The sequence below is a fragment of the Anomaloglossus baeobatrachus genome, chromosome 2 (genome assembly GCF_048569485.1).
Source record: "Anomaloglossus baeobatrachus isolate aAnoBae1 chromosome 2, aAnoBae1.hap1, whole genome shotgun sequence".
NCBI classification, from domain to species: domain Eukaryota; kingdom Metazoa; phylum Chordata; class Amphibia; order Anura; family Aromobatidae; genus Anomaloglossus; species Anomaloglossus baeobatrachus.
Genome location: NC_134354.1, coordinates 748,042,972 through 748,068,487, shown reverse-complemented (window position 1 = coordinate 748,068,487; position 25,516 = coordinate 748,042,972). Strand labels below are relative to the sequence as shown.

The 25,516-nt window shown below is 50.9% G+C and overlaps 1 protein-coding gene across 3 annotated transcripts in view; it reads left to right on the top strand.

The window, feature by feature from the left end:
• Positions 1-25,516, top strand: part of DYNC2H1 (dynein cytoplasmic 2 heavy chain 1) — an 852,364-nt gene that overhangs the window by 254,278 nt on the left and 572,570 nt on the right. For all 3 annotated transcript variants that reach the window (XM_075337457.1, XM_075337458.1, XM_075337455.1), the window contains exons 29-30: positions 21,004-21,116; positions 21,196-21,315. In XM_075337457.1, coding sequence (XP_075193572.1) covers positions 21,004-21,116; positions 21,196-21,315 — 233 coding nt within the window. The remainder of the gene's footprint in view (positions 1-21,003; positions 21,117-21,195; positions 21,316-25,516) is intronic.

Here is a 25,516-nt window from a genome sequence, read left to right as displayed (position 1 = left end):
TCATCCTGAAAATCAGCGCGATCTTCTCACGCTCAGGTCATCCCCCCCTTCTGCTAGCAGGTCGTTTGATTCGGGTCCAATTGGACAATGCAACAGCTGTGGCCTATGTCAATCAGCAGGGAGGTACCAGCAGCAAGACAGCTTATCTCGAGGTCCTCAGGATCCTCACCTGGACCGAATCGACTAGAGAAATGGGTGGCGGACCTTCTAAGTCGCCAAGGCCTGGCCGCCGGAGAGTTGTTTCTCCACCCAGAAGTGTTCCCACACATCTGCACTCACTGGAGTACACCAGACCTGGAATTAATGGTGCTCTATGAATAAATAATAATAAATAATAATAATCTAATGGCCTCAAGGTTGAACGCAAAGGTACCCGCGTTCTTAGCAAGGTCACGTGACCCACAGTCCATTGGCGCGGATGCTCTAGTCTCCTGAGGTCGTTTCCGTCCAACTTACATGTTTTTCACCTCTGCCCCTGCTGCCGCGAGTAATCAGGAAGATCAAGGCAGAAGGAGTCCCGGTGATACTAATAGCACCGGACTAGCCCAGGTGCGCCTGGTATGCTGAATTAGTACAATTGCTCATGGCGCCTCGTAAGCATCCCAGCCTTGCTGACCCAAGGGCCCATTTCCCATCAGAACTCAAGAGCCCTGAAGCTGACGGCCTGGCCATTGAGACCTGGACTTTAAAAAGCGGGAGATTCTCTCCTGTGGTCATCTCCACCATGAACAGTGCCCGAAAGCCGGCCTTCATCCCATATTTACCACCGTACGTGGAAAACTTTCCTTTCCCAGTGCAGGGAATCTAATGTCCAACCTATGCCTCTGGCGATCCCCAGAATTCTTGATTTTTTTTATTTTTTTTTGCAGTCAGGTTGCAAAAGGGGTTGGCCCTCAGCTCCCTTAACCCCTTCACGACCGCGGGCCGTAAAATTACGTCCTATTTTAACGTGACTTAACGACCAGGGACGTAATTTTACGGCCTAAACTTCATTTGATTGCCGTGGCCATAGCAACGGCTTTCAAATGATGTCCCCTGCTGTTTCTTACAGCAGGGGACCTTTGCTTGACCCCAGGGGGGGCGACATCGCCACCCCCTATCGACGATCGATGTGATTGGCTGTTCAAATCTGAACCGCCAACCACATCGATCGCACTAATTTCGGCAAAAATAATGCCCGAATTAGTGCGATCCTGTGAGATCCAGCTATGAGATGCCGCAGCTGCTGCAGCATATCATAGGTGGACCTCAAACATGCCGCCCCCAGCCCTTGCAGCACTGATTGGAGCGATCGTGCTATGACGCGCAATCGCTCCAATCAGTGTGCAGTGGGGCGGTCTGATCTGCCGGTGGCCGCCCTCCCCAGGCCTGTGCTGGCCTGCGAGCCCTCCCCCAACATGGCTGCAGCGTGCAGTGGCTGGTACTTGTAGTACCACGCTACTGCTGCCGCCGCCGCCGTCGCTGAGGTCACCGCTGCTGCTGCTGCACGTGAGTACTGTGCTCACTTTGCAGCCCGTGCGCGCTCCCGTGGTGCCCCTGCGCGCTGCCGTGATAGCCCCTGCCGTGCCCCCCCCGCGATCTGCTCCCCCCAACCCCCCCCCCCCGACATCCCGATCTGCTCCCCCCGCGATCTGACTGCCTCCCCCATTATCTTTATTCTGCTTCTGCAGCTCCCTCTCCGGTCTCCCCCTCTGCTCTCCCCCCTCCCCCTCTGCTCTCAACCCCCCCTCTGCTCTCAACCCCCCCTCTGCTCTCAACCCCCCCTCTCCCCCTCTGCTCTCCCCCGACGTCCTCTTACCTGTCTTCACCGGCCTGATCACATCTGCGTCCATCGCTGGGTCCTTCCTGGGCATTCTGCTGATCTGCCTGCTGCTCCTGTAAAGCTGTCCATCTCTCTGCCATCTGTTCCTCTGCAGCTCTTCTGGTCAGTGATCCTCCTGCTAGTCCTCTGGGTACTGTGAGTATAACTTTTTTTTTTTTTTTTCCGTATCCCCTGTCCATTTTTACACCTCATCCGTCCGTGCGTCCCGCCAAGCGCTGATCAGGGATGCAGATAACGGATCGGCATCCCTGCTCAATTTTTGGCATGACTTTTTTTTCCGTATCCCCGACGCTTTTTGTATCGCATCCATCCGTGCGTCCCGCCAAGCGCTGATCAGGGATGCCGATAACGGATCGGCATCCCTGCTCAATTTTTGGCGTGACTTTTTTTTCCGTATCCCCGACGCTTTTTGTATCGCATCCGTCCGTGCGTCCCGCCAAGCGCTGATCAGGGATGCAGATAACGGATCGGCATCCATGGTCAATTTTTGGCGTGACTTTTTTCCGTATCCCCGACGCTTTTTGTATTGCATCCGTCCGTGCGTCCCGCCGAGCGCTGATCAGGGATGCAGATAACGGATCGGCATCCATGGTCAATTTTTGGCGTGACTTTTTTCCGTATTCCCTACGCTTTTTGTATCGCATCCGTCCGTGCGTCCCGCCGAGCGCTGATTAGGGATGCAGATAACGGATCGGCATCCCTGCTCAATTTTTGACGTGACTTTTTTCCGTATTTGCGACGCTTTTTGTATCGCATCCGTCCGTGCGTCCCGCCAAGCGCTGATCAGGGATGCACATAACGTATCTGCATCCATGGTCAATTTTTGGCGTGACTTTTTTTTTTACGTATCCCCGACGCTTTTTTTTATTGCATCCGACCGTGCGTCCTGCAGCGGCCGATCAGTGCACTGCGTCTGTGCGTTTGAAAAGTCAAATGGCGCTCCTTCTCTTCTGAGCCCCGCCGTGCGCCCAAACAATTACTTTCCACCACATATGAGGTGTCTGTGTACTCAGGAGAAATTGCACAATACGTTTTATGGTGCATTTTTTCCTGTTACCCTTGTGAAAAAAAAAGCTACCTAGTTGAAGCAACCGTTTTGTGGTAAAAAAAAAATAATTTCTTTTCACGGCTCAACGCTATAAACTTCTGTGAAGCCCCCAGGTGTTCAAAGTGCTCACCAAACATCTAGAAAAATTATTTGAGGGCTCTAGTTTCCAAAATGGTGTCACTTGTGGGGGAGCTCCATTGTTTAGGCACCATAGGGGGTCTCCAAACGTGACATGGCGTCCGCTAATGATTCCAACCAATTTTGCTGTCAAATGGCGCTCCTTCTCTTCTGAGCCCCGCCATGCGCCCAAACAATTACTTTCCCCCACATATGAGGTATCTGCGTACTCAGGAGAAAATGCACAATACATTTTATGGTGCATTTTTTCCTGATAGCCTTGTGAAAAAAAAAGCTACCTAGTTGAAGCAACCGTTTTGTGGTAAAAAAAAATTTTTTTCTTTTCACGGCTCAACGTTATAAACTTCTGTGAAGCCCCCAGGTGTTCAAAGTGCTCATCAAACATCTAGAAAAAATATTTGAGGGCTCTAGTTTCCAAAATGGTGTCACTTGTGGGGGAGCTCCATTGTTTAGGCACCTCAGGGGGTCTTCAAACCTGACATGGCGTCCGCTAATTAGTGCAGCTAATTTTGCATTCAAATGGCGCTCCTTGCCTTCCGAGCACTGCCGTGTGTCCAAACATTTGATTTCCACCACATATGAGGTATCTGCGTACTCAGGAGAAAATGGACAATACATTTTATGTTGCATTTTTTCCCGATACCCTTGTGAAAAAAAAAGCTACCTAGTTGAAGCAACAGTTTTGTGGTAAAAAAAAATTTTTTTCTTTTCACGGCTCAACGTTATAAACTTCTGTGAAGCCCCCAGGTGTTCAAAGTGCTCACCAAACATCTAGAAAAAATATTTGAGGGCTCTAGTTTCCAAAATGGGGTCACTTGTGGGGGAGCTCCATTGTTTAGGCACCTCAGGGGGTCTTCAAACCCGACATGGCGTCCGCTAATTAGTGCAGCTAATTTTGCGTTCAAAAATTCAAATGGCGCTCCTTGCCTTCCGAGCACTGCCGTGTGTCCAAACATTTGATTTCCACCACATATGAGGTATCTGCGTACTCAGGAGAAAATGGACAATACATTTTATGTTGCATTTTTCTTTGTCGCTCCTTATTCGGAGACCCAGACAATTGGGTGTATAGCTATGCCTCCGGAGGCCACACAAAGTATTACACTAAAAGTGTAAAGCCCCTCCCCTTCAGCCTATACACCCCCCGTGCTGCCACGGGCTCATCAGTTTTTATGCTTTGTGCGAAGGAGGTCAGACATGCACGCATAGCTCCACAGCTTAGTCAGCAGCAGCTGCTGACTATGTCGGATGGAAGAAAAGAGGGCCCATAACAGGGCCCCCAGCATGCTCCCTTCTCACCCCACTCTTGTCGGCGGTGTTGTTAAGGTTGAGGTATCCATTGCGGGTACGGAGGCTGGAGCCCACATGCTGCTTTCCTTCCCCATCCCTCAATTAGGGCTCTGGGTGAAGTGGGATCCTTTCGGTCTCCAGGCACAGGAGACCGTGCTCCATCCACAGCTCCTGAGGACCATGCTGGATAGGAGCCGAGTATCGTTCAGGGACATGGCCCTGCTACTTTGAGGTACTCTGTGTCCCCGTGGGGACCGCGCACAGCAACACTCCAGCATTGCTGGGTGTGCTAGTGCACCGGGGACAGCAGCGCTGACTGCGTTTGTGCCATTACACACTTCAGCGTCGCTGAGTGTGTTCGTGTAGGGGGACTGCCGCGCTGACCGCCGCTGCCATGGTTATCACTGCGGCGCGGCTGGGACTGTTAGTGCGCCGGGGACTTCCGCGCCGACCGCGCTTATATGGCGGCCGCGCTTATAACTCGAGTCCCCGGCTTTTGCGGCCTAGTCTCGTTTTCTTCCCGCCCCCAGCCCTGCCAATCAGGGGAAGGGCGGGACGCTGTACAGGACGGCAGCACTGAGGGCTGGAGCATGCTTTGCATACTCCACCCCCCTCACTCTGCACAGTGGGGCACCAGTTCCCGCACTTTTCTGGGTCACGCCCACGGCTCCCTCCTCTCCTCAGGACGCCGGCAGCCATTCCTCTCAGCTCTGCTAACGCTGGAGAGGAGAGACAAACTCAGGGAGACCCAGGCAGGATTTCTGGTGCCCACACAACCGCTTTGCGAAGGCGGTAAGCAGCACCTGTGGTGCTGGCCCCCTAGTGCAGAAGTGTACTTATAGATTATATGATTATAGACTATACTTTACACTGTATGGTGCACTGTTGATTTTTGTCTATATAACCTCCTGTATTGCTCAGAGGAGACAACAGCATGTCGTCCACAAATAGCAAGGGTGCCAAAGCACAGACTTACTATGCTGCCTGTGCAGCATGTACGGCTATACTGCCGGCAGGTTCCACTGACCCTCATTGTGTGCAATGTTCGGCCCCTGTGGCACTTTCTCAGCCGGAGCCTCTGCTAAGGGTGGCCCAGGGAGAACCACCTGTTAACACTGTCTAGGTGACAGGGACGGAGTTTGCAGTTTTTACTGAAAGACTTTCTGAGACTATGGCTAAGATATTAGAAGCCTTGCAGTCCAGGCCGGCATCTCAAGCCAGGGGCACTGTGGAATCATTGCCCCCTGGTCCCCCTCAGTTGGAACAGCAATGTCCTCCCGGGGTGTCTCATGGATCCCAGGGTGAGGTCTCTGACACGGACCGCAGCCCCAGACCGATTAAGCGAGCTCGCTATGATATCCCCTCGACATCATCACAATGTTCAGGGTCTCAGCGAGAGGACTCTCTGTATGATGAAGCGGAGGTAGCTGATCAGGATTCTGATCCTGAAGCCGCTCTCAACCTTGATACTCCTGATGGGGACGCCATAGTGAATGATCTTATTGCGTCCATCAATGAAATGTTGGATATTTCTTCAGCGCTCTATTGGGAGACCCAGACGATTGGGGTATAGCTACTGCCCTCCGGAGGCCACACAAAGCACTACACTAAAAAGTGCAAGGCCCCTCCCCTTCTGGCTATACCCCCCCGTGGTATCACGGGTTCTCCAGTTTTCAAGCTTTGTGCGAAGGAGGTCAGACATCCACGCATAGCTCCACAGATTTTAGTCAGCAGTAGCTGCTGACTATTTCGGATGGAAGAAAAGAGGGCCCATATAGGGCCCCCAGCATGCTCCCTTCTCACCCGTGGATGGTGTTGTAAGGTTGAGGTACCTATTGCTGGTACAGGGGCTGGAGCCCCACATGCTGTTTTCCTTCCACATCCCCTTGTAGGGCTCTGTGGAAGTGGGATCCTGCCGGCCTCTAAGCTCTGACGCCGGGCTCCATCCACAGACCCAGTTGAACCTGATGGATACGGAGCAGGAGTACAATCAGGGACATGGCCCTGCATCATACAGGTACTCTGTGTCCCCGGCAGGCACAGACACACTCCGGGCTGGCTGGGTGTTGTAGTGCGCCGGGGACCGTAACGTTGGAGTTAGTGTTCCTACAGTTTACTGGGGGACTTTGTGTTGTGGGAACGCAGCGCCGACCCCCACTGGACCGGGCGGCGCTGCTGTGACTTGTGGTGCGCCGGGGACACGCCGACCGCGCTTTTACGGCGGCGGCGTTTATAAATCCAGTCCCCGGCTTTTGCGGCCTAGCTCCGCTTCGTTCCCGCCCCCACCCTGTCAATCAGGGTAGGGGAGAGACGCTGTTTCGCAGCAGCGACGAGGGCTGGAGCCTGATTTACATGCTCCAGCCCTCTCACTAGGCACAGAGGGAAGCAGGCTTCCCGCTCTTAGCCAGGAACGCCCAGGGCCCGCCCCCCCTTCTCTCCCAGGACGCCGGCAGCCATTACATGCAGTCTGGCTGGAGGAAGGACGCAAGGCTCTGGGAGACCTGGACTAGGGGGCTTTTGGAGAACACACACCCGCTCTTAAGCGGGCGGTAAGCGGCTTTTCAGCTGGCCCCTCTAGTGCCTCAGTGTGTATTGGTGTACTGTGTCACCAGATATATATATTTAGTTATTTCTTGCACTGGGAGGTCGCTTCCTGGCTAGACCCCAGATCGCTCTGAGGAGGCAGCAACATGTCATCCACAAAACGCAAGGCTGCCAAGGCTAGGGCTGTGTACACTGCGTGTGCTGCATGTGGGGCTGCTCTACCAGCAGGTTCCAAAGACCCCCATTGTGTGCAATGCTCAGATCCGGTGCTGCTTCGCCAGCCGGAGTCCGGAGGGGTAGTGACCCAGGCTGAGACGCTTGTAAGTCCTGCCCCGGTGTCAGGGACAGACTTTGCAGTTTTTGCTGATGGAATGTCTGTGACTATGGCAAAGATCCTTGAAACTTTGCAATCCATGTCTGGGGCTCAGTCTATGGACACGGCGAGGTCTCTGTCCTCTAATCCCCCTCAGTTGGAATTAGTCCAGACTGCAAGGGGGTCCCCGGCTTCCCAGGCTGAGTATTATGACTCAGATGATAGCCCCAGCCACCCTAAGCGAGCTCGCTGGGAAAGACCCTCAACGTCATCACACTGCTCAGGGTCTCAGCGCAATCAGTCGCCCTGTGATGCGTCTGAAGAGAGTGATCAGGAGTCTTATCCTGGAACCCCTCTCAATCTGGATACCCCGGATGGGGACGCCATGGTAAACGATCTTATCTCAGCCATCAATAGACTGTTGGATATTTCTCCCCCAGCTCCTTCTGCAGAGGAGGCAGCTGCAGAGCAGGAGAAGTTTCGTTTCCTCTATCCCAAGCGTAAATTGAGTGCTTTCTTGGATCACTCTGACTTCAGAGAATCAATCCAGAAACACGACGCTCATCCAGAAAGGCGTTTCTCTAAACGTTCTAAGGATACACGTTTTCCTTTCCCCCCTGATGTGGTCAAGCGCTGGACCCAGTGTCCAAAAGTAGACCCCCCGATTTCCAAACTTGCAGCTAGATCCATAGTTGCAGTGGAGGATGGCGCTTCACTTAAGGATGCCAATGACAGACAGATGGACCTTTGGTTAAAATCTGTCTATGAAGCTATCGGCGCGTCGTTTGCTCCAGCATTCGCAGCCGTATGGGCACTCCAAGCTATTTCAGCTGGTTTAGCAAAAGTGGATGCTATCATACATCCAGCGGCGCCGCAAGTGGCGTCCCTTACCTCGCAGATGTCTGCGTTTGCGTCTTACGCTATCAATGCGGTCCTAGAATCTACCAGCCGCACCTCAATGGCGTCCGCCAATTCGGTAGTTTTGCGCAGAGCCTTGTGGTTAAAGGACTGGAAAGCAGATGCTGGTTCCAAAAAATGTTTAACCAGCTTGCCTTTATCTAGAGATAGACTGTTTGGCGAGCCATTGGCTGACATCATTAAACAGTCCAAGGGTAAGGACTCTTCCTTACCCCAGCCCAGATCAAGCAAACCTCAGCAGAAAAAATGGCAGCAGAGGTTTCAGTCCTTTCGAGGTTCGGGCAAGACACAATTCTCCTCGTCCAAAGGGACTCAGAGGACGCAAAGAGTCTCAGATTCCTGGCGGGCTCACGCACGCCCCAAGAAAGCAAATGGAGGAACCGCTTCCAAAGCGGCTACCTCATGACTTCCAGCCCCCCCCCCTCCGCATCTCCGGTTGGGGGCAGGCTCTCCCGCTTTTCCGACATTTGGTCGTCACAGGTCAAAGACCGGTGGGTGACAAACATTTTGTCTCGCGGGTACAGAATCGAGTTCAGTTCTCGTCCTCCAGCTCGGTTCTTCAGAACCTCCCCACATCCAGACCGAGCAGATGCCCTGCTGCAGGCGGTGGACTCCCTAAGAGCGGAAGGAGTAGTGGTTCCTGTACCGCCTCAGGAACAAGGGCGAGGGTTTTACTCCAATCTCTTTGTGGTTCCAAAAAAGGACGGCTCGTTCCGTCCTGTTCTGGATCTAAAGCTGCTCAACAAACATGTGCACGCCAGACGGTTCCGGATGGAAACCCTCCGCTCTGTCGTTGCCTCAATGTCTCAAGGAGACTTCCTCGCCTCAATAGACATCAAAGATGCTTATCTCCACGTGCCAATTGCTACAGAACATCAACGTTTTCTACGTTTTGTGATAGGAAACGACCATCTTCAGTTCGTAGCTCTGCCATTCGGTCTGGCGACAGCCCCCCGGGTCTTCACCAAGGTCATGGCGGCGGTGGTAGCAGTCTTGCACTCTCAGGGACACTCGGTGATCCCTTACCTAGACGATCTACTTGTCAAGGCACCCTCTCAAGAGGCATGCCAACTCAGTCTACATGCTACGCTGGAGACTCTACAGACGTTCGGATGGATCATCAACTTTCCAAAGTCGAATCTGTCACCGTCACAGTCGCTAACGTATCTTGGCATGGAGTTTCATACTCGAGCAGCGAGAGTGAAGCTTCCGCTGAACAAGCAGCGGTCCCTACAGACAGGGGTGCAATCCCTCCTTCAAGGCCAGTCACACCCCTTACGGCGCCTCATGCACTTCCTCGGGAAGATGGTGGCTGCCATGGAAGCAGTTCCCTTTGCGCAGTTTCATCTGCGCCCACTTCAATGGGACATTCTCCGCCAATGGGACGGGAAGTCAACGTCCCTGGACAGGAAAGTCTCTCTTTCCCAGACGGCCAAGGACTCTCTACAATGGTGGCTCCTTCCCACCTCATTGTCTCAGGGAAGATCCTTCCTGCCCCCATCCTGGGCAGTGGTCACGACAGATGCGAGTCTGTCAGGGTGGGGAGCAGTGTTTCTCCACCACAGGGCCCAGGGGACGTGGACTCCGCAGGAGTCCACCCTTCAGATCAATGTTCTGGAAATCAGGGCAGTGTATCTTGCCCTACTGGCCTTCCAACAGTGGCTGGAAGGAAAGCAGATCCGAATCCAGTCGGACAACTCCACAGCGGTGGCATACATCAATCACCAAGGAGGGACGCGCAGTCGGCAAGCATTCCAAGAAGTCCGGCGCATTCTAATGTGGGTGGAGGACACAGCCTCCACCATATCCGCGGTTCACATCCCAGGCGTAGAAAATTGGGAAGCAGACTTCCTCAGTCGCCAGGGCATGGACGCAGGGGAGTGGTCCCTTCACCCGGACGTGTTTCAGGAAATCTGTCGCCGATGGGGAGTGCCGGACGTCGACCTAATGGCGTCCCGGCACAACAACAAGGTCCCGGCATTCATGGCGAGGTCGCGCGATCAAAGAGCTCTGGCGGCAGACGCATTAGTTCAAGATTGGTCGCAGTTTCGGCTCCCATACGTCTTCCCACCTCTGGCACTCTTGCCCAGAGTGTTACGCAAGATCAGATCCGATTGCAGCCACGTCATACTCGTCGCCCCAGACTGGCCGAGGAGATCGTGGTATCCGGATCTGTGGCATCTCACGGTCGGTCGACCGTGGTCACTGCCAGACCGACCAGACTTACTGTCCCAAGGGCCGTTTTTCCATCAGAATTCTGCGGCACTGAACCTGACTGTGTGGCCATTGAGTCCTGGATCCTAGCGTCCGCAGGATTATCTCAAGGAGTCGTAGCCACAATGAGACAAGCTAGGAAGTCAACGTCTGCTAAGATCTACCACAGAACGTGGAAGATTTTCTTATCCTGGTGCTCTGCACAGAGAGTATCCCCTTGGCCATTTGCATTGCCTACCTTTCTTTCCTTCCTGCAATCGGGGTTGGAAAAGGGCTTGTCGCTCAGCTCCCTTAAAGGGCAAGTCTCGGCACTATCCGTGTTTTTTCAGAAGCGTCTAGCACGTCTTCCTAAGGTGCGCACGTTCCTGCAGGGGGTCTGTCATATTGTGCCCCCGTACAGGCGGCCGTTGGATCCATGGGATCTGAACAGGGTACTAGTTGCTCTCCAGAAGCCGCCTTTCGAGCCTCTGAAGGAAGTTTCCTTTTCTCGCCTGTCACAGAAAGTGGCGTTTCTTGTTGCGATCACATCGCTTCGGCGAGTGTCGGAGCTGGCAGCTCTGTCATCCAAGGCTCCCTTCCTGGTGTTCCACCAGGACAAGGTAGTGCTGCGCCCCATTCCGGAGTTTCTCCCTAAGGTCGTATCCTCGTTTCATCTTAATCAGGATATATCCTTGCCTTCCTTTTGTCCTCATCCGGTTCACCGGTATGAAAAGGACTTACGTTTGCTAGATCTGGTGAGAGCACTCAGAATCTACATTTCCCGCACGGCGCCCATGCGCCGTTCCGATGCACTTTTTGTCCTTGTCGCTGGTCCGCGCAAGGGGTTGCAGGCTTCTAAAGCCACCCTGGCTCGATGGATCAAAGAACCAATTCTAGAGGCTTACCGTTCTGCGGGGCTTCCGGTTCCTTCAGGGCTAAAAGCCCACTCAACCAGAGCCGTGGGTGCGTCCTGGGCATTACGACACCAGGCTTCGGCTCAACAAGTGTGCCAGGCAGCTACCTGGTCGAGTCTGCACACTTTCACCAAGCATTATCAGGTGCATACCTATGCTTCGGCGGATGCCAGCTTAGGTAGAAGAGTCCTGCAGGCGGCAGTGACACCCCCGTAGGGGAGGGCTGTTTTGCAGCTCTAACATGAGGTATCTCTTTACCCACCCAGGGACAGCTTTTGGACGTCCCAATCGTCTGGGTCTCCCAATAGAGCGCTGAAGAAGAAGGGAATTTTGTTACTTACCGTAAATTCCTTTTCTTCTAGCTCTTATTGGGAGACCCAGCACCCGCCCTGTTGTCCTTCGGGATTTTTTTGTTGTTTGCGGGTACACATGTTGTTCATGTTGAACGGTTTTTCAGTTCTCCGACGTTATTCGGAGTTAATTTGTTTAAACCAGTTATTGGCTTCCTCCTTCTTGCTTTGGCACTAAAACTGGAGAACCCGTGATACCACGGGGGGGTATAGCCAGAAGGGGAGGGGCCTTGCACTTTTTAGTGTAGTGCTTTGTGTGGCCTCCGGAGGGCAGTAGCTATACCCCAATCGTCTGGGTCTCCCAATAAGAGCTAGAAGAAAAGGAATTTACGGTAAGTAACAAAATTCCCTTCTTCTCCCTCAGCTCCTCCAGTGGAGGAGTCAGCTTCTCAGCAGGAGAAATTCCGTTTCAGGTTTCCCAAGCGTACAAAGAGTATGTTTCTGGACCACTCTGACTTCAGAGAGGCAGTCCAGAAACACCGAGCTTGTCCAGATAAGCGTTTTTCCAAGCGCCTTAAGGATACACGTTACCCTTTCCCCCCTGACGTGGTCAAGGGCTGGACTCAGTGTCCCAAGGTGGATCCTCCAATCTCCAGACTTGCGGCTAGATCCATAGTTGCAGTGGAAGATGGAGCTTCACTCAAGGATGCCACTGACAGACAGATGGAGCTCTGGTTGAAATCCATCTATGAAGCTATCGGCGCGTCTTTTGCTCCAGCATTTGCAGCCGTATGGGCACTCCAAGCTATCTCAGCTGGTCAGGCGCAAATTGACGCACTCACACGTACGTCTGCGCCGCAGGTGGCGTCCATAACCTCTCAAACGTCGGCATTTGCGTCCTACGCTATTAATGCTGTCCTGGACTCTGCGAGCCGTACGGCGGTTGCAGCCGACAATTCGGTGGCAATACGCAGGGCCTTGTGGCTGAGGGAATGGAAGGCAGATTTGGCTTCCAAAAAGTGCTTAACTGGATTGCCATTTTCTGGCGAACGTTTGTTTGGTGAGAGATTGGATGAAATCATCAAACAATCCAAGGGAAAGGAAACATCCTTACCCCAGGCCAAACCAAAAACACCCCAACAGAGGAGGGGACAGTCGAGGTTTCGGTCCTTTCGGGGTGCGGGCAGGTCCCAATTCTCCTCGTCCAAAAGGCCTCAGAAGGATCAGAGGAACTCCGACGCATGGCGGTCTAAATCACGCCCTAAAAAGACCGCCGGAGGTGCCGCTACTAAGGCGGCTTCCTCATGACTTACGGCCTCCTCACACCGCATCCTCGGTCGGTGGCAGGCTCTCCCGCTTTTGCGACACCTGGCTGCCACAAGTAAAAGACCGTTGGGTGAGAGACATTTTGTCTCACGGTTACAGGATAGAGTTCAGCTCTCGTCCTCCGACTCGATTCTTCAGAACATCTCCGCCTCCCGAGCGAGCCGAGGCTCTTCTGCAGGCGGTGGGCATTCTGAAGGCAGAAGGAGTGGTGGTCCCGGTTCCTCTTAAGCAACAGGGTCACGGTTTCTACTCCAACCTGTTTGTGGTTCCAAAGAAGGACGGGTCCTTCCGTCCTGTTTTGGACCTAAAACTGCTCAACAAACACGTAAGGACCAGGCGGTTCCGGATGGAATCCCTCCGCTCCGTCATCGCCTCAATGTCCCAAGGAGATTTCCTAGCATCGATCGATATCAAGGATGCTTATCTCCACGTACCAATTGCTCCAGAGCATCAGCGCTTCTTGCGCTTCGCCATAGGAGACGAACACCTTCAGTTCGCGGCACTGCCGTTCGGCCTGGCGACAGCCCCAAGGGTTTTCACCAAGGTCATGGCTACAGTAGTTGCGGTCCTCCACTCTCAGGGTCACTCAGTGATACCTTACTTAGACGATCTGCTGGTCAAGGCACCCTCTCAAGAGGCATGCCAACACAGCCTCAACGTTACTCTGGAGATTCTCCAGAGTTTCGGGTGGATCATCAATTTTCCAAAGTCAAATCTGACACCGGTCCAATCGCTGACATATCTTGGCATGGAGTTTCATACTCTTCCAGCGATAGTGAAGCTTCCGCTGGACAAACAGCGTTCACTACAGACAGGGGTGCAATCTCTCCTTCAAGGTCGGTCACACCCCTTGAGGCGCCTCATGCACTTCCTGGGGAAGATGGTGGCAGCAATGGAAGCAGTCCCTTTTGCGCAGTTTCACCTGCGTCCACTTCAATGGGACATCCTACGCAAGTGGGACAGGATGCCGACGTCCCTAGACAGGAACGTCTCCCTCTCTCAGGCAAACAAAGCTTCCCTTCGGTGGTGGCTTCTTCCCACCTCATTATCGAAGGGGAAATCCTTCCTACCCCCATCCTGGGCGGTGGTCACGACGGACGCGAGTCTGTCAGGGTGGGGAGCAGTTTTTCGCCACCACAGGGCTCAGGGTACGTGGACTCAGCAAGAGTCCTCACTTCAGATCAATGTTCTGGAGATCAGGGCAGTGTATCTTGCCCTAAAAGCGTTCCAGCAGTGGCTGGAAGGCAAGCAGATCCGAATTCAGTCGGACAACTCCACAGCGGTGGCTTACATCAACCACCAAGGTGGGACACGCAGTCGGCAAGCCTTCCAGGAAGTCCGGCGGATTCTGCTGTGGGTGGAAGCCACAGCATCCACCATATCCGCAGTTCACATCCCGGGCGTAGAAAACTGGGAAGCAGACTTTCTCAGTCGCCAGGGCATGGACGCAGGGGAATGGTCCCTTCACCCGGACGTGTTTCAGGAGATCTGTTGCCGCTGGGGGATGCCGGACGTCGACCTAATGGCGTCACGGCACAACAACAAGGTCCCAACATTCATGGCTCGATCTCAAGATCACAGAGCTCTGGCGGCAGACGCCTTAGTTCAGGATTGGTCGCAGTTTCGGCTTCCTTATGTGTTTCCTCCTCTGGCACTGTTGCCCAGAGTGTTACGCAAGATCAGGGCCGACTGCCGCCGCGTCATCCTCGTCGCTCCAGACTGGCCGAGGAGGTCGTGGTACCCGGATCTGTGGCATCTCACGGTCGGCCAACCGTGGGCACTGCCAGACCGACCAGATTTGCTGTCTCAAGGGCCGTTTTTCCATCTGAATTCTGCGGCCCTCAACCTGACTGTGTGGCCATTGAGTCCTGGATCCTAGCGTCTTCAGGATTATCTCAAGAGGTCATTGCCACTATGAGACAGGCTAGGAAACCAACGTCCGCCAAGATCTACCACAGGACGTGGAAAATATTCCTGTCGTGGTGCTCTGCTCAGGGGTTTTCTCCCTGGCCATTTGCCTTGCCCACTTTTCATCTCAATCAGGACAACTCCTTACCCTCGTTTTGTCCTCATCCAGTTCACCAATGTGAAAAGGATTTGCACTTGTTAGATCTGGTGAGAGCACTCAGACTCTACATTTCTCGTACGGCGCCCCTGCGCCGCTCGGATGCACTCTTTGTCCTTGTCGCTGGCCAGCGTAAAAGGACACAAGCTTCCAAGTCAACCCTGGCTCGGTGGATCAAGGAACCAATTCTCGAAGCTTACCGTTCCTCGGGGCTTCCGGTTCCCTCAGGACTGAAGGCCCATTCTACCAGGGCCGTGGGAGCGTCCTGGGCCTTGCGACACCAGGCTACGGCTCAGCAGGTGTGTCAGGCAGCTACCTGGTCGAGCCTGCACACTTTCACGAAACACTATCAGGTGCATACCTATGCTTCGGCAGATGCCAGCCTAGGTAGGCGAGTCCTTCAGGCGGCAGTTGCCCACCTGTAGGACGGAGCCGTTACGGCTCTATTATGAGGTATTATTTACCCACCCAGGGACTGCTTTTGGACGTCCCAATTGTCTGGGTCTCCCAATAAGGAGCGACAAAGAAGAAGGGAATTTTGTTTACTTACCGTAAATTCCTTTTCTTCTAGCTCCAATTGGGAGACCCAGCACCCGCCCCTGTTTTTGTATACACATGTTGTTCATGTTAAATGGTTTCAGTTCTCCGATATTCCTTCGGATTGAATTTACTTTAAACCAGTTTATAATTTTTTCCTCCTTCGGGCTTTTGCACCAAAACTGATGAGCCCGTGGCAGCACGGGGGGTGTATAGGCTGAAGGGGAGGGGCTTTACACTTTTAGTGTAATACTTTGTGTGGCCTCCGGAGGCATAGCTATACACCCAATTGTCTGGGTCTCCCAATTGGAGCTAGAAGAAAAGGAATTTACGGTAAGTAAACAAAATTCCCTTCTTTCCCGATACCCTTGTGAAAAAAAAGCTACCTAGTTGAAGCAACAGTTTTGTGGTAAAAATTTTTTTTTTCTTTTCACTGGCTCAACGTTATAAACTTCTGTGAAGCCCCCAGGTGTTCAAAGTGCTCATCAAACATCTAGAAAAAATATTTGAGGGCTCTAGTTTCCAAAATGGGGTCACTTGTGGGGGAGCTCCATTGTTTAGGCACCTCAGGGGGTTTTCAAACCCGACATGGCGTCCGCTAATTAGTGCAGCTAATTTTGCGTTCAAAAATTCAAATGGCGCTCCTTGCCTTCCGAGCACTGCCGTGTGTCCAAACATTTGATTTCCACCACATATGAGGTATCAGCGTACTCAGGAGAACATGCACAATAAATTGTATTGTGTACTTTCTCTTTTCTCCCTTGTAAAAATGAAAATTTTATGGCTAAAGTAACATTTTTGTGTTAAAAAGTAAAATTTTCATTTTTTCCTTCCACATTGCTTTGGTTCCTGTGACGCACCTAAAGGGTTAATAAACTTCTTGGATGTGGTTTTGAGCAGTGTGAGGGGTGCAGTTTTTAGAATGGGGTCACTTTTGGGTATTTTCTGTCACCTCGGCCTCTCAAAGTCACTTCAAATGTGATGTGGTCCCTAAAAAAAATATTTTGTAAATTTTGTTGGAAAAATTAGAAATTACTGATGAACTTTGACCCCTTCTAACTTCCTAACGAAAAAAAAATTTCTTTCGAAAATTGCGCTGATGTAAAGTTGACAAGTGGGAAATGTTATTTAGTAACTATTTTGTGTGACATATCTCTCAGATTTATGGGCATAAATTTTCAAAGTTTGAAAATTGCGAAATTTTCCAAATTTTCGCACAATTTCCTAAATTTTCACAAATAAACGCAAAAAGTATCGGCCTAAATTTACCACTGACATGAAGTACAATATGTCACGAAAAAACAATCTCAGAATCGCCAGGATCCGTTGAAGCGTTCCAGAGTTATAACCTGTCAAAGTGACACTGGTCAGAATTGCAAAAAATGGCCCGGTCATTAGGGTGTTTTAGTGGCCGGGGGTGAAGGGGTTAAGGGGCAGGTTTCATCTCTCTCAATATTCTATCAATACCGCCTAGCTTGCAATCCGCAAGTCAAGACTTTCCTCAAGGGTGTTTCCCATCTAGTTTCCCTGTATAAACGGTCGCTGGACCCATGGGACCTCAATCTCGTTTTGGACGGTATCCAGAGGTCCCCTTTTAACCTCTTAAGGAATCTTCTCTTGCTCTTCTCTCCTGGAAGGTAACATTCTTAGTGGCGATTACGTCCATCAGACAAGTTTCGGAACTGGCACCGCTCTTGCCGCGAACCCTTTCTGATCTTTCATCAGGACAAGGTGGTTCTACGCCCCCTTCCGGATTTTCTTCCGATGGTTATTTCCCCGTTTCATATGAACGAGGACATTGTTCTGACTTCCTTTTTGTCCACACCCAGTCCATAGGGTGGAAAGGTTTCATCTTGTGAGGGCTCTCAGATATTACGTACCCAGGACAGCCCCTTTAGGAACATAGACTCCTTGTTCGTCATTCCTGAAAGGCTTAAGAAAGGACAGGCAGCTTTATAGGCAACGCTGGCTCGCTAGATTCGCTCTGCGATCCAGGAAGTCTACCGCTTGCAACTTAAGCCCATTCCTAGTGGGCTGCGGACTCATTCCACGCGAGCAGTTGGCGCCTCTTGGGCCATTAGGCATCAGCCTTCAGTGGAACAGAGGTGTAAGGCTGCGACCTGGTCTTGCCTACATACTGTTTCAAAGCATTACTGAATCCATACCCAGGCTGAGGCTGAGGCGAACCTAGGTAGGAAAATTCTGCAAACGATAGTGGAGTACCTATTTCAGTAGGTGCTCCTGGCTATCTGGGACTCGTTCCTAGTCCTTGGGTTGCATTGTTTATTGTTTACCCACCCATGGACTGCTTTAGGACGTCCCATGGTCCTGTGTCCCCCAATGAGGCGTCAGAGAAAAACGATTTTTGTGTACTCACCGTAAAATCGTTTTCTCTTAGCCATCATTGGGGGACACAGCACCCTCCCTGTTGCCCTGTTGGGCCTTGGTTCTCTCAGTTCCTTATTTGGTTATGACTCTTCTTTTCTCTTGTTCCTCTGTTGAGAAGTTTTTTTACTGCTTTTTTCTCCTACTGCTTGTGTACTAAAACTGAGGCTGCCTGGCCCGGCCAGGGGGTGTAAACTGCAGAGGAGGAGCTATGCTTTTGCATCTACTTAGTGTCCTCCTATGGATAGGCAGCATAACACCATGGTCCTGTGTCCCCCAATGATGGCTAAGAGAAAACAATTTTACGGTGAGTACACAAAAATCTGTTTTTTTCATGTTTTTTCAGATAGTTCATTGTATTTTTCAGTCTAGTATTCCCATAGTAGTTTTGCTTTTCATCATTCCCCTACACATTGTGACTTGGGTGCAACTTTTTATCCTATTGTACTCTTTGCTAATATAGGCCTCCTTGCTGCTTAAAGGGAATGTGTCATCCAAAGTCAAGTTTTTATTGTTGAATGTATTTTTTTTTTTTTTAATGTATGATATTTTTTCCACCATTATTAATAGTATTGGGGGACACAGTACTGGGGTATATGCTATCCAACATATAGACATATAGACAGATAACCCGCAAGAGAAAAAAGTGTTGGAGCTATCCTTTGGACACTAAGCAGATCACTTTTTTTCCCCTTTAGTCTGTAGAAGGCAGATATGAACGTCTTAGGTCTGACACACTTTTTTTTTTTTTTTCTATGTCATTTTTTGCTTTTGTTCTTTACTTTTGTGCTTTTTTAAGGTGTTGTGGATGTTCCCCACCTTCCTAGATAGGTCACACCGTGCACTCCACAATAGTGTAAGGCTATGTTCGCACGTTGCGTTTTTTACCGCGTTTCTGCAGCGTTTTTGGCAGCAGCGTTTTTGGGCAAAAATGCATGCGTTTTTGATTTCCAGCAAAGTCTATGGGAAAAGCAGAAATCCTGTCTTCACTTTGCTTTTTTTTCTGCAGCGTTTAATTTGCATATTTGTGGTCAAAAACCATGCTGAAAAAGAAGCAGCATGTCAGTTGTTTTTGCCATTTCTGCAGCGTTTCCTTAACATTGGAGTCAATGAGAAATGGCAAAACGCAACCAAAATCACAATTCCTGCGTTTTTCATGCTTTTTACCTGCTTTTCACCTGCGTTTTTGCCTCCAAAAACGCATGCTTTTCTGGGCAAAAATTAATGGGTTCTAATGTTCCTTTACACACACACAATAACCGAAAATTTAAATGTTAAAAAATAATAAACTTTAGCTATATTTCTGTTAAAATGTGCATAACCACTATTATTACATTAAAAATGATAATTTCCCATATAATTTTATTAAAAGTTAATTTTATACTTTCTTTCTCTTTTTTCATTCTTTTTGACTAATTCAACTTTATTTCTCAGTGTCTTGATCCCAAAAACGCATCTGCAGAAACGCAGGTGAAAACGCAGGTAAAAAGCGCTAAAAACGCACTAAAAACGCGGTAAAAACGCATGCGTTTTTAGCGCTAAAAAATGGTCAGAAGCCATTTGGTCAAAAACCAAGGGAAGGAAAACGTGCAGAATAAACTGCAGGTACACCGACGCAACGTGCGGACATAGCCTTAGTCCCTGTGGGTGCCTATATTGTGCCGGTCTCCCATCCCTCCATGGCTGAAACTGCAGCAGAGTGCTAGTGTCCCTACCATTGTGAGGGGCCACTGAATTGGAGGATCGCAGCTAAGGGGACTATTAAATACAGAACAAAGTAAAGGGGAAAAAAAAAAGTTTTAAAAAATATGAAAAAAAATAAAAAAAAACACAAGTTCAAATCACCCATCTTTTGTCCCATTAAAAATAAAAACAATAAAAAATACATTCGTATTTGGTATAGCTGCATTCAGTAGTGTCCAATCTGTCAAAATGTAAAGAAAATCTGATTGGTAAACGGCTTTACGAGAAAAAAAAATGTAAAAACTGCAGAATGACCTTTTTTTTGATTGGGCAGAGAAACTAATTCTAGCAATGTATTACTTTTTGGACTGCTTGGTGCAGTTTTGATAGAATCCCTGTTTTCTTTGCTGTAGATGTAGCAGTGGTCAGAGTACTGTGCTGTGTATAACCTCGCCCACACCCCTGACTGGCAGCTTCCTGTGAACACTGTATATTATGAGCAAGCAGCCAATCAGTGGTGAGGGCGGGGTTTCACAGGTTAGCTGTATTGCCTGGCACAGGAGACCTAGTCCTGCAGTGATATTCTCCTAATGATAAAACACTGATTGTATGAAAACTACAAGAGCAAGTTGATGCATCCCAGGAATCCGGCTCTCTGCCCCTACATTATGCTGCTCTCAAATTAAATAGCAAAAACTTCCGGAAGGATTCCCTTTAAAGTGAAATCCCTTTCTCATTGAGTGCATTGAAGGACACACATCCCACCTGTTCCTGCTGCCTTTTGGGCAGTTTCTTGTTCTAGGGGACTGTATAGCTCACTGGGCAGAGTAAACACTTATATTTTCTACCTACAGTCAACTTTTAACGTAGCAGGGCATATACTCACTGTACTGTGTCCCCCCAATGTATTCAACAAGAAAAGGAAAGGGATAAGTTATGTACTAAAACCCTTTTTTTAAAGAGGCAATTCCTGGGCAAAGTAGAAAGGGAAGCAACATTTGTACATGAAAATGTCCATATTAAAAAAGACTAACCACCAGGATTTTCCTATATAAACTAAAGCCAGTGCTATACTGGCGCTATCATGCTGATTCTATACAAACCATTAGTTGTGAGATCGGCTGTATAGTTTCTGAAATACAGGCAAGTTATTACAGGGGGAGGAGGAACAGGGGGAGGAAGGACAGGGGGAGGAAGGACAGGGGGAGGAAGGACAGGCACAGGAAGGACAGGCAGCAGACAGGGGCAGGAATAACTAGCAAAACCCGACCCACCTATTAGATATTCTGTTGCACCTATCCATTAAATAATAGTGCATTTCACAAAATATACTTGCCTGTATTTCAGAAAGTATACATCTAATCTGACAACTAAATGTATGTATAGAATCAGCATGATTGCACCAATATAGCAATGGCTTTAGGTTATATAGGAAAATCCTGGTGGTTGGTCGTCTTTAACGTGTGCATATTACGCTATGTATAGACGTGCATGATCACTATGGATGGTTCTCGCTGATCACAGCCATATGTTTTAGGAGTGAACAGCGTTGAATTTGATAAGGACTTCAAGCATATCATTGCCATGAAATCGCTGGAGGGGGAGGTTGTTCCTTTGAAAAGCAAGGTTCTTGTTTCAACTGATGTTGAGGTGAGATACACAGAACCCAATTACTATAGAGCATTGCTTGTGCTGCTCGCCCGCTCACCTCACCACATTATTTTTGCAGGTCTGGTTAAGCAGTTTAGCCGAGCAGATGAAGTCCACATTGCAGACATTACTGGTGGAGTGTGTAGCGGCTGGGAAGAAGTCCCATGGTACAATCGATCCTCTACGCTTTCCTTCTCAAGTACGTTTTTTTATGTCTACAAAATATAACATTTTATATGCTCCAGCTGCCAACGTTATCCAGCACAAGTACAAGTATAATTCCAGTATTGAGTTCAGTATTACAATCTATATACCGTATTTCTTTGTCGCTCCTTATTGGGAGACCCAGACAATTGGGTGTATAGCTATGCCTCCGGAGGCCACACAAAGTATTACACTAAAAGTGTAAAGCCCCTCCCCTTCAGCCTATACACCCCCCGTGCTGCCACGGGCTCATCAGTTTTTATGCTTTGTGCGAAGGAGGTCAGACATGCACGCATAGCTCCACAGCTTAGTCAGCAGCAGCTGCTGACTATGTCGGATGGAAGAAAAGAGGGCCCATAACAGGGCCCCCAGCATGCTCCCTTCTCACCCCACTCTTGTCGGCGGTGTTGTTAAGGTTGAGGTATCCATTGCGGGTACGGAGGCTGGAGCCCACATGCTGCTTTCCTTCCCCATCCCTCAATTAGGGCTCTGGGTGAAGTGGGATCCTTTCGGTCTCCAGGCACAGGAGACCGTGCTCCATCCACAGCTCCTGAGGACCATGCTGGATAGGAGCCGAGTATCGTTCAGGGACATGGCCCTGCTACTTTGAGGTACTCTGTGTCCCCGTGGGGACCGCGCACAGCAACACTCCAGCATTGCTGGGTGTGCTAGTGCACCGGGGACAGCAGCGCTGACTGCGTTTGTGCCATTACACACTTAAGCGTCGCTGAGTGTGTTCGTGTAGGGGAACTGCCGCGCTGACCGCCGCTGCCATGGTTATCACTGCGGCGCGGCTGGGACTGTTAGTGCGCCGGGGACTTCCGCGCCGACCGCGCTTATACGGCGGCCGCGCTTATAACTCGAGTCCCCGGCTTTTGCGGCCTAGTCTCGTTTTCTTCCCGCCCCCAGCCCTGCCAATCAGGGGAAGGGCGGGACGCTGTACAGGACGGCAGCACTGAGGGCTGGAGCATGCTTTGCATACTCCACCCCCCTCACTCTGCACAGTGGGGCACCAGTTCCCGCACTTTTCTGGGTCACGCCCACGGCTCCCTCCTCTCCTCAGGACGCCGGCAGCCATTCCTCTCAGCTCTGCTAACTCTGGAGAGGAGAGACAAGCTCAGGGAGACCCAGGCAGGATTTCTGGTGCCCACACAACCGCTTTGCGCAGGCGGTAAGCAGCACCTGTGGTGCTGGCCCCACTAGTGCAGAAGTGTACTTATAGATTATATGATTATAGACTATACTTTACACTGTATGGTGCACTGTTGATTTTTGTCTATATACCTTCCTGTATTGCTCAGAGGAGACAACAGCATGTCGTCCACAAATAGCAAGGGTGCCAAAGCACAGACTTGCTATGCTGCCTGTGCAGCATGTACGGCTATACTGCCGGCAGGTTCCACTGACCCTCATTGTGTGCAATGCTCGGCCCCTGTGGCACTTTCTCAGCCGGAGCCTCTGCTAAGGGTGGCCCAGGGAGAACCACCTGTTAACACTGTCCAGGTGACAGGGACGGAGTTTGCAGTTTTTACTGAAAGACTTTCTGAGACTATGGCTAAGATATTAGAAGCCTTGCAGTCCAGGCCGGCATCTCAAGCCAGGGGCACTGTGGAATCATTGCCCCCTGGTCCCCCTCAGTTGGAACAGCAATGTCCTCCCGGGGTGTCTCATGGATCCCAGGGTGAGGTCTCTGACACGGACCGCAGCCCCAGACCGATTAAGCGAGCTCGCTATGATATCCCCTCGACATCATCACAATGTTCAGGGTCTCAGCGAGAGGACTCTCTGTATGATGAAGCGGAGGTAGCTGATCAGGATTCTGATCCTGAAGCCGCTCTCAACCTTGATACTCCTGATGGGGACGCCATAGTGAATGATCTTATTGCGTCCATCAATGAAATGTTGGATATTTCTCCCTCAGCTCCTCCAGTGGAGGAGTCAGCCTCTCAGCAGGAGAAATTCCGTTTCAGGTTTCCCAAGCGTACAAAGAGTATGTTTCTGGACCACTCTGACTTCAGAGAGGCAGTCCAGAAACACCGAGCTTGTCCAGATAAGCGTTTTTCCAAGCGCCTTAAGGATACACGTTACCCTTTCCCCCCTGACGTGGTCAAGGGCTGGACTCAGTGTCCCAAGGTGGATCCTCCAATCTCCAGACTTGCGGCTAGATCCATAGTTGCAGTGGAAGATGGAGCTTCACTCAAGGATGCCACTGACAGACAGATGGAGCTCTGGTTGAAATCCATCTATGAAGCTATCGGCGCGTCTTTTGCTCCAGCATTCGCAGCCGTATGGGCACTCCAAGCTATCTCAGCTGGTCAGGCGCAAATTGACGCACTCACACGTACGTCTGCGCCGCAGGTGGCGTCCATAACCTCTCAAACGTCGGCATTTGCGTCCTACGCTATTAATGCTGTCCTGGACTCTGCGAGCCGTACGGCGGTTGCAGCCGACAATTCGGTGGCAATACGCAGGGCCTTGTGGCTGCGGGAATGGAAGGCAGATTCGGCTTCCAAAAAGTGCTTAACTGGATTGCCATTTTCTGGCGACCGTTTGTTTGGTGAGAGATTGGATGAAATCATCAAACAATCCAAGGGAAAGGAAACATCCTTACCCCAGGCCAAACCAAAAACACCCCAACAGAGGAGGGGACAGTCGAGGTTTCGGTCCTTTCGGGGTGCGGGCAGGTCCCAATTCTCCTCGTCCAAAAGGCCGCAGAAGGATCAGAGGAACTCCGACGCATGGCGGTCTAAATCACGCCCTAAAAAGACCGCCGGAGGTGCCGCTACTAAGGCAGCTTCCTCATGACTTACGGCCTCCTCACACCGCATCCTCGGTCGGTGGCAGGCTCTCCCGCTTTTGCGACACCTGGCTGCCACAAGTAAAAGACCGTTGGGTGAGAGACATTTTGTCTCACGGTTACAGGATAGAGTTCAGCTCTCGTCCTCCGACTCGATTCTTCAGAACATCTCCGCCTCCCGAGCGAGCCGAGGCTCTTCTGCAGGCGGTGGGCATTCTGAAGGCAGAAGGAGTGGTGGTCCCGGTTCCTCTTCAGCAACAGGGTCACGGTTTCTACTCCAACCTGTTTGTGGTTCCAAAGAAGGACGGGTCCTTCCGTCCTGTTTTGGACCTAAAACTGCTTAACAAACACGTAAGGACCAGGCGGTTCCGGATGGAATCCCTCCGCTCCGTCATCGCCTCAATGTCCCAAGGAGATTTCCTAGCATAGATCGATATCAAGGATGCTTATCTCCACGTACCAATTGCTCCAGAGCATCAGCGCTTCTTGCGCTTCGCCATAGGAGACGAACACCTTCAGTTCGCGGCACTGCCGTTCGGCCTGGCGACAGCCCCAAGGGTTTTCACCAAGGTCATGGCTACAGTAGTTGCGGTCCTCCACTCTCAGGGTCACTCAGTGATACCTTACTTAGACGATCTGCTGGTCAAGGCACCCTCTCAAGAGGCATGCCAACACAGCCTCAACGTTACTCTGGAGATTCTCCAGAGTTTCGGGTGGATCATCAATTTTCCAAAGTCAAATCTGACACCGGTCCAATCGCTGACATATCTTGGCATGGAGTTTCATACTCTTCCAGCGATAGTGAAGCTTCCGCTGGACAAACAGCGTTCACTACAGACAGGGGTGCAATCTCTCCTTCAAGGTCGGTCACACCCCTTGAGGCGCCTCATGCACTTCCTGGGGAAGATGGTGGCAGCAATGGAAGCAGTCCCTTTCGCGCAGTTTCACCTGCGTCCACTTCAATGGGACATCCTACGCAAGTGGGACAGGATGCCGACGTCCCTAGACAGGAACGTCTCCCTCTCTCAGGCAACCAAAGCTTCCCTTCAGTGGTGGCTTCTTCCCACCTCATTATCGAAGGGGAAATCCTTCCTACCCCCATCCTGGGCGGTGGTCACGACGGACGCGAGTCTGTCAGGGTGGGGAGCAGTTTTTCTCCACCACAGGGCTCAGGGTACGTGGACTCAGCAAGAGTCCTCACTTCAGATCAATGTTCTGGAGATCAGGGCAGTGTATCTTGCCCTAAAAGCGTTCCAGCAGTGGCTGGAAGGCAAGCAGATCCGAATTCAGTCGGACAACTCCACAGCGGTGGCTTACATCAACCACCAAGGTGGGACACGCAGTCGGCAAGCCTTCCAGGAAGTCCGGCGGATTCTGCTGTGGGTGGAAGCCACAGCAT